Source organism: Xenopus tropicalis, chromosome 4, assembly GCF_000004195.4.
Source record: "Xenopus tropicalis strain Nigerian chromosome 4, UCB_Xtro_10.0, whole genome shotgun sequence".
NCBI lineage: Eukaryota > Metazoa > Chordata > Amphibia > Anura > Pipidae > Xenopus > Xenopus tropicalis.
The window spans coordinates 2,528,297-2,537,413 of record NC_030680.2 but is presented as its reverse complement, the minus strand read 5'-3'; the positions used below and the strand labels follow the sequence as shown (position 1 = coordinate 2,537,413).

Below are 9,117 nucleotides of genomic sequence, written 5' to 3'. Positions count from 1 at the left end.
CCACAGTAATTATGTGCCCCCTGCTGCTCCCCCCCCCCCACAGTAATTATCTGCCACCCTGCTCCCCCCCTCCACAGTAATTATGTGCCCCCTACTGCTCCCCCCTCCACAGTAATTATGTGCCCCCTGCTGCTCCCCCCCCCACAGTAATTATCTGCCACCCTGCTCCCCCCCCTCCACAGTAATTATGTGCCCCCTGCTGCTCCCCCCCCACAGTAATTATGTGCCCCCTGCTGCTCCCCCCCCCCACAGTAATTATGTGCCCCCTGCTGCTCCCCCCCCACAGTAATTATCTGCCACCCTGCTCCCCCCCTCCACAGTAATTATGTGCCCCCTGCTGCTCCCCCTCACAGTAATTATGTGCCCTCCTGCTGCTCCCCCCCCACAGTAATTATGTGCCCCCTGCTGCTCCCCCTCACAGTAATTATGTGCCCCCCTGCTCCCCCCCCCCACAGTAATTATGTGCCCCCTGCTGCTCCCCCCCCACAGTAATTATCTGCCACCCTGCTCCCCCCCTCCACAGTAATTATGTGCCCCCTGCTGCTCCCCCTCACAGTAATTATGTGCCCTCCTGCTGCTCCCCCCCCACAGTAATTATGTGCCCCCTGCTGCTCCCCCTCACAGTAATTATGTGCCCCCCTGCTCCCCCCCTCCACAGTAATTATGTGCCCCCTGCTGCTCCCCCCCACAGTAATTATGTGCCCTCCTGCTGCTCCCCCCCCACAGTAATTATCTGCCCCCTGCTGCTCCCCCCCCACAGTAATTATGTGCCCTCCTGCTGCTCCCCCCCCCACAGTAATTATGTGCCCCCCTGCTCCCCCCCCCACAGTAATTATGTGCCCTCCTGCTGCTCCCCCCCCACAGTAATTATGTGCCCCCTGCTGCTCCCCCCCCACAGTAATTATGTGCCCCCTGCTGCTCCCCCTCACAGTAATTATGTGCCCCCTGCTGCTCCCCCCCCCCACAGTAATTATGTGCCCCCTGCTGCTCCCCCCCCCACAGTAATTATGTGCCCCCTGCTGCTCCCCCCCCCACAGTAATTATGTGCCCCCCTGCTCCCCCCCTCCACAGTAATTATGTGCCCCCTGCTGCTCCCCCCCACAGTAATTATGTGCCCCCCAGCTGCCTCACTCTACACCGTCCCACAGCCCCAGTCCCGCCCTCACTCCCTCACTAGACGTTACTGTGCGCATGCGCCGCCCCTTCGCTGAGGAGGATTTCACTTCCGGTGCGCAGCGGAAACAGGAAACAGTGTCGGTGGAGCGGAGTTCGGCGGGTCGCGCTGTGAGAACCGGAGACATGAGCGCTCGGGAAGAGAAGCACCAGCGGGGCAGCAAGAGACCGGCCGCCAGGCGGGAGGAGGAGGTAAAGTCCGGGCGGGAAGCGCAACCCCTCCGCGGCCTCTTTATCCGAACCCGGGGCTGTCCGGCCTGATTCCCCTTATTCCCCCCCCCCCCCCCCCCCCGCCTCCCGGTAACATGGGCCTGACACTAACCCTCATACACTCACTCCTTCTCCCTATATTCACTTCTATTCATTCCCTCTCTGTATATTTGTATTTATACATATGGGTAGGGGGTGCCATAGTGTTTCCCTTAGACAGTACAGTATGGGGGTACAGCTTATTGTGTGCCCAGAACATTCCTTCTCTGTATATTTGTATTTATACATATGGGTAGGGGGTGCCATAGTGTTTCCCTTAGACAGTACAGTATGGGGGTACAGCTTATTGTGTGCCCAGAACATTCCTTCTCTGTATATTTGTATTTATACATATGGGTAGGAGGTGCCATAGTGTTTCCCTTAGACAGTACAGTATGGGGGTACAGCTTATTGTGTGCCCAGAACATTCCTTCTCTGTATATTTGTATTTATACATATGGGTAGGGGGTGCCATAGTGTTTCCCTTAGACAGTACAGTATGGGGGTACAGCTTATTGTGTGCCCAGAACATTCCCTCTCTGTATATTTGTATTTATACATATGGGTAGGAGGTGCCATAGTGTTTCCCTTAGACAGTACAGTAATATGGTACAGCTTATTGTGTGCCCAGAGCATTCCTTCTCTGTATATTTGTATTTATACATATGGGTAGGGGGTGCCATAGTGTTTCCCTTAGACAGTACAGTATGGGGGTACAGCTTATTGTGTGCCCAGAACATTCCTTCTCTGTATATTTGTATTTATACATATGGGTAGGGGGTGCCATAGTGTTTCCCTTAGACAGTACAGTATGGGGGTACAGCTTATTGTGTGCCCAGAACATTCCTTCTCTGTATATTTGTATTTATACATATGGGTAGGAGGTGCCATAGTGTTTCCCTTAGACAGTACAGTATGGGGGTACAGCTTATTGTGTGCCCAGAACATTCCTTCTCTGTATATTTGTATTTATACATATGGGTAGGGGGTGCCATAGTGTTTCCCTTAGACAGTACAGTATGGGGGTACAGCTTATTGTGTGCCCAGAACATTCCCTCTCTGTATATTTGTATTTATACATATGGGTAGGGGGTGCCATAGTGTTTCCCTTAGACAGTACAGTATGGGGGTACAGCTTATTGTGTGCCCAGAACATTCCCTCTCTGTATATTTGTATTTATACATATGGGTAGGAGGTGCCATAGTGTTTCCCTTAGACAGTACAGTAATATGGTACAGCTTATTGTGTGCCCAGAGCATTCCTTCTCTGTATATTTGTATTTATACATATGGGTAGGGGGTGCCATAGTGTTTCCCTTAGACAGTACAGTATGGGGGTACAGCTTATTGTGTGCCCAGAACATTCCTTCTCTGTATATTTGTATTTATACATATGGGTAGGAGGTGCCATAGTGTTTCCCTTAGACAGTACAGTATGGGGGTACAGCTTATTGTGTGCCCAGAACATTCCTTCTCTGTATATTTGTATTTATACATATGGGTAGGGGGTGCCATAGTGTTTCCCTTAGACAGTACAGTATGGGGGTACAGCTTATTGTGTGCCCAGAACATTCCTTCTCTGTATATTTGTATTTATACATATGGGTAGGGGGTGCCATAGTGTTTCCCTTAGACAGTACAGTATGGGGGTACAGCTTATTGTGTGCCCAGAACATTTTTTCTCTGTATATTTGTATTTATACATATGGGTAGGAGGTGCCATAGTGTTTCCCTTAGACAGTACAGTAATATGGTACAGCTTATTGTGTGCCCAGAGCATTCCTTCTCTGTATATTTGTATTTATACATATGGGTAGGAGGTGCCATAGTGTTTCCCTGAGACAGTACAGTATGGGGGTACAGCTTATTGTGTGCCCAGAACATTCCTTCTCTGTATATTTGTATTTATACATATGGGTAGGGGGTGCCATAGTGTTTCCCTTAGACAGTACAGTATGGGGGTACAGCTTATTGTGTGCCCAGAACATTCCTTCTCTGTATATTTGTATTTATACATATGGGTAGGGGGTGCCATAGTGTTTCCCTTAGACAGTACAGTAATATGGTACAGCTTATTGTGTGCCCAGAGCATTCCTTCTCTGTATATTTGTATTTATACATATGGGTAGGAGGTGCCATAGTGTTTCCCTGAGACAGTACAGTATGGGGGTACAGCTTATTGTGTGCCCAGAACATTCCTTCTCTGTATATTTGTATTTATACATATGGGTAGGAGGTGCCATAGTGTTTCCCTTAGACAGTACAGTAATATGGTACAGCTTATTGTGTGCCCAGAGCATTCCTTCTCTGTATATTTGTATTTATACATATGGGTAGGGGGTGCCATAGTGTTTCCCTTAGACAGTACAGTATGGGGGTACAGCTTATTGTGTGCCCAGAACATTCCCTCTCTGTATATTTGTATTACATATGGGTAGGGGGTGCCATAGTGTTTCCCTTAGACAGTACAGTATGGGGGTACAGCTTATTGTGTGCCCAGAACATTCCCTCTCTGTATATTTGTATTTATACATATGGGTAGGGGGTGCCATAGTGTTTCCCTTAGACAGTACAGTATGGGGGTACAGCTTATTGTGTGCCCAGAACATTCCCTCTCTGTATATTTGTATTTATACATATGGGTAGGGGGTGCCATAGTGTTTCCCTTAGACAGTACAGTATGGGGGTACAGCTTATTGTGTGCCCAGAACATTCCCTCTCTGTATATTTGTATTTATACATATGGGTAGGGGGTGCCATAGTGTTTCCCTTAGACAGTACAGTAATATGGTACAGCTTATTGTGTGCCCAGAGCATTCCTTCTCTGTATATTTGTATTTATACATATGGGTAGGGGGTGCCATAGTGTTTCCCTTAGACAGTACAGTAATATGGTACAGCTTATTGTGTGCCCAGAGCATTCCTTCTCTGTATATTTGTATTTATACATATGGGTAGGGGGTGCCATAGTGTTTCCCTTAGTACAGTATGGGGGTACAGCTTATTGTGTGCCCAGAACATTCCTTCTCTGTATATTTGTATTTATACATATGGGTAGGGGGTGCCATAGTGTTTCCCTTAGACAGTACAGTATGGGGGTACAGCTTATTGTGTGCCCAGAACATTCCTTCTCTGTCTATTTGTATTTATACATATGGGTAGGGGGTGCCATAGTGTTTCCCTTAGACAGTACAGTATGGGGGTACAGCTTATTGTGTGCCCAGAACATTTTTTCTCTGTATATTTGTATTTATACATATGGGTAGGAGGTGCCATAGTGTTTCCCTTAGACAGTACAGTATGGGGGTACAGCTTATTGTGTGCCCAGAACATTCCCTCTCTGTATATTTGTATTACATATGGGGTGCCATAGTGTTTCCCTTAGACAGTACAGTATGGGGGTACAGCTTATTGTGTGCCCAGAACATTCCTTCTCTGTCTATTTGTATTTATACATATGGGTAGGGGGTGCCATAGTGTTTCCCTTAGACAGTACAGTATGGGGGTACAGCTTATTGTGTGCCCAGAACATTCCCTCTCTGTTTATTTGTATTTATACATATGGGTAGGGGGTGCCATAGTGTTTCCCTTAGACAGTACAATATGGGGGTACAGCTTATTGTGTGCCCAGAACATTCCTTCTCTGTATATTTGTATTTATACATATGGGTAGGAGGTGCCATAGTGTTTCCCTTAGACAGTACAGTATGGGGGTACAGCTTATTGTGTGCCCAGAACATTCCCTCTCTGTATATTTGTATTTATACATATGGGTAGGGGGTGCCATAGTGTTTCCCTTAGACAGTACAGTATGGGGGTACAGCTTATTGTGTGCCCAGAACATTCCCTCTCTGTATATTTGTATTTATACATATGGGTAGGGGGTGCCATAGTGTTTCCCTTAGACAGTACAGTATGGGGGTACAGCTTATTGTGTGCCCAGAACATTCCTTCTCTGTATATTTGTATTTATACATATGGGTAGGAGGTGCCATAGTGTTTCCCTTAGACAGTACAGTATGGGGGTACAGCTTATTGTGTGCCCAGAACATTCCTTCTCTGTATATTTGTATTTATACATATGGGTAGGGGGTGCCATAGTGTTTCCCTTAGACAGTACAGTATGGGGGTACAACTTATTGTGTGCCCAGAACATTCCTTCTCTGTATATTTGTATTTATACATATGGGTAGGGGGTGCCATAGTGTTTCCCTTATGGATGTGCCCCTGTGTTACAGGCCGGATGTGGGAGCTGGGAACAAGCAGATCTGGGGAATGAGGAAAGAAAGCAGAAATTCCTGCGGCTGATGGGAGCCGGGAAGGTGAGTGAAATCTGTAGGTTTTGTGTGGGAATAATCTCTGGATCTCTCTTTCTGGTTTCTTTATATGACAAAACCCATCAGTTAATAGAGCTTCTCCCCACAGAATCCTGCTTTGTAATCCCATGGGGCTAGCCATATTCTTCATTTCCCAGGGTGCCACAGCTATGTGACCTGTGCTCTGATAAACTTCAGTCTCACTTTACTGCTGCGCTGCAAGTTGGAGTGATATCCCCCCCCCCCCCTCGCCCCCAGCAGTCGATCAGCAGAACAATGGGAAGGGAGCAAGATAGCAGCTCCCAGTAGGTATCAGAATAGCAGTCAATAGTAAGAAATCCAAGTCCGGCTTGGGACTCCTCCAGTTACATGGGAGTAGGAGAAACAATAGGTTAGCTGAAAGCAGTTCTAATGTGTAGCGCTGGCTGAAAGCTCAGACTCAGGCACAAGGCACTGAGATGGCGCCTACACACCAATATTACAGCTACAGATACCCCCCAGTAAATATTTCCAGTACATAAGTTACATCAATTGAACCTGCTCAGTACCTGTGCCCCTGTGAGACTTATTAACCCAGTTCTGTTTCCGCTCGTAGAAAGAACACACTGGGCGCCTGGTGATCGGAGACCATAAATCCACATCCCATTTCCGCTCAGGTGAGTTTGTGTTGGGGGACGGGTCGACCTCCCATGAGGGGGGGGGGGGGAATCTGAGGGTCTGTTCAACCCCCCCCCCCTAAGTTTTATATATTGGTATTATCTCAATTTCCTGTTTTTGATTTTAAATCATTAATGAATCTGGACCCGGTCCCTGATACCGGCATTGGGCCTAATTGTGGCATAATAAGCACCAGCGCCTTTATGTTATTATTCAGCTTATTGGGTTTCCATCACTGCTAAACATTCAGTTTCGGGTCGGTACCGAGGCTGGGCGCAGGTTCTGTCCCACGGTGGGTCAGCGCAGTGTCTCACAGAGTAGGAACAGTTCTGTGTCGAATGGAATTTAACCAGAGATTGTTCCCTTCCAGGGGCAGAGGATCAGAAAATAAGCGATGAGCTTGAGCACCAGTATCAGCAGAGCATGGACAGCTCCCTATCGGGTCGGAACCGGAGACACTGTGGCCTTGGATTTAGTGAGGTATATTGCAATGGAAATATGGGGCACCCATTTATAATAAGGCACCCAAGGGCCAGGGCCTGTTTGCATTTTCCTTCTTTACATACAATGTCCAATATGGGGCGGGGGGGGTTAATCTGTTTAATGTATGAACCCTGTTGTACAGAGCTGTGTGATATGTTGGTACTGTATGGGACCTGGTATCCAGAATGCTCGGAACCTGGGATTTTCCGGATACGGAGTCTTTTTGTAAATTGGATCTCTATAACTTAAGTCTGCTAAATAAACCCAAATAGGGCTGTTCTGCCCCAATAAGGGGTAATTATATCTTAGTTGGGATCAAGTACAGGTACTGTTTTATTATTACAGAGAAAAGGGAATCATTTAACCATGAAATAAACCCAATAGGGCTGTTCTGCCCCCAATAAGGGGTAATTATATCTTAGTTGGGATCAAGTACAGGTACTGTTTTATTATTACAGAGAAAAGGGAATCATTTAACCATGAAATAAACCCAATAGGGCTGTTCTGCCCCCAATAAGGGGTAATTATATCTTAGTTGGGATCAAGTACAGGTACTGTTTTATTATTACAGAGAAAAGGGAATCATTTAACCATTAAATAAACCCAATAGGGCTGTTCTGCCCCCAATAAGGGGTAATTATATCTTAGTTGGGATCAAGTACAGGTACTGTTTTATTATTGCAGAGAAAAGGGAATCATTTAACCATTAAATAAACCCAATAGGGCTGTTCTGCCCCCAATAAGGGGTAATTAGTACCTGTACTTGATCCCAACTAAGATATAATTACCCCTTATTGGGGGCAGAACAGCCCTATTGGGTTTATTTCATGGTTAAATGATTCCCTTTTCTCTGTAATAATAAAACAGTACCTGTACTTGATCCCAACTAAGATATAATTACCCCTTATTGGGGCAGAACAGCCCTATTGGGTTTATTTAATGGTTAAATGATTCCCTTTTCTCTGTAATAATAAAACAGTACCTGTACTTGATCCCAACTAAGATATAATTACCCCTTATTGGGGCAGAACAGCCCTATTGGGTTTATTTAATGGTTAAATGATTCCCTTTTCTCTGTAATAATAAAACAGTACCTGTACTTGATCCCAACTAAGATATAATTACCCCTTATTGGGGCAGAACAGCCCTATTGGGTTTATTTAATGGTTAAATTATTCCCTTTTCTCTGTAATAATAAAACAGTACCTGTACTTGATCCCAACTAAGATATGTTTTATTATTACAGAGAAAAGGGAATCATACCTGTACTTTAAAAATATGATATTAACAATATTATTTTTTCCCCAGAGTGAAACCGCAGAAGAGAAAGCACCACCGCCCCCCCCTGAGCACCCTCCCAAAACAGAGAGCGAATCAGAGTCCAGCAGTGAGGTCTCCAGTGAGGAGGAAGAGGAGGAGGAGAGCGACAGCGACTCTGCGTCAGACGACGACACCGCACACAAGCGCAAACCAACGGAACAAAGTGACAAGGACATTCCGGACAGCAAAGATCCCAAGAGCAACTACAAAATGCTGTTTGTCAAGTCAACCGGCTCCTAACGCGGAAAGGGTTAATCCCCGGAATATGGGTCAGGCCACTGTCTACAGAGCGCGCTCCTGTCACCGGCACCTTCCCTCAGGCTCAAACTCACCTCTGTCCCCCATAGACTTCTCCTCTCAGTCCTGCAGTTGGTCCATTTGAAAGGAGAGCAAATATCAAAGTGAAGGAAATTTCGGCGCTGCAGGAAAGCCCACCCCGCTCCGTGCTGCCGCAACGGGGATATTTGAGTAAATGCTTGTGCTGAAGGGGTTAAGAGAGGTCAGGTGATGATAATCTCGTTATGGATCCTTTAGTGTTAAGCAAACGGACTCTGGCGTGTGTGTATTTTTTTGACATTCTTGTAAGTTGTGGGGAAAATGCCTATTTTTTTAAAGGATGAAAAACCTCTTGTGTTGAGTTTCTTTTGTTATTACTGCTGTTAAATATATTTATTGTTGGTTTTCTTTGTGTTACAGGGGAATGTATCCTAGTGTTGCTTTGTGTTTTTTTTTAAACAATATTCAGGTCTAGACAAATGTTCTATCCTCTATCCTTTCATTCTCACTGATTTTTTTTTTTCTTCTATGGTATCTCTCTGTACAGGCTATGAGCAAACTTAGGGGGCTGTTCCTGCTGAATTGTGCTTAGTACAGGGGAATCCCTATGTGCCATAGTTTTATGGTATCTCTCTGTACAGGC

General features: G+C 45.9%; 1 protein-coding gene across 1 annotated transcript; it reads left to right on the top strand.

Annotated features, from left to right (window-relative positions):
* Positions 1–1,263: 1,263 nt before the first annotated feature.
* Positions 1,264–8,824, top strand: c11orf58 (chromosome 11 open reading frame 58). Its single transcript, NM_001016674.2, is given in 5 exon segments — positions 1,264–1,365; positions 5,661–5,744; positions 6,334–6,394; positions 6,766–6,875; positions 8,187–8,824. Coding segments are annotated over 5 exon segments (573 nt in total). The 5' UTR covers positions 1,264–1,299; the 3' UTR covers positions 8,439–8,824.
* The last annotated feature ends 293 nt before the right edge of the window (positions 8,825–9,117 follow it).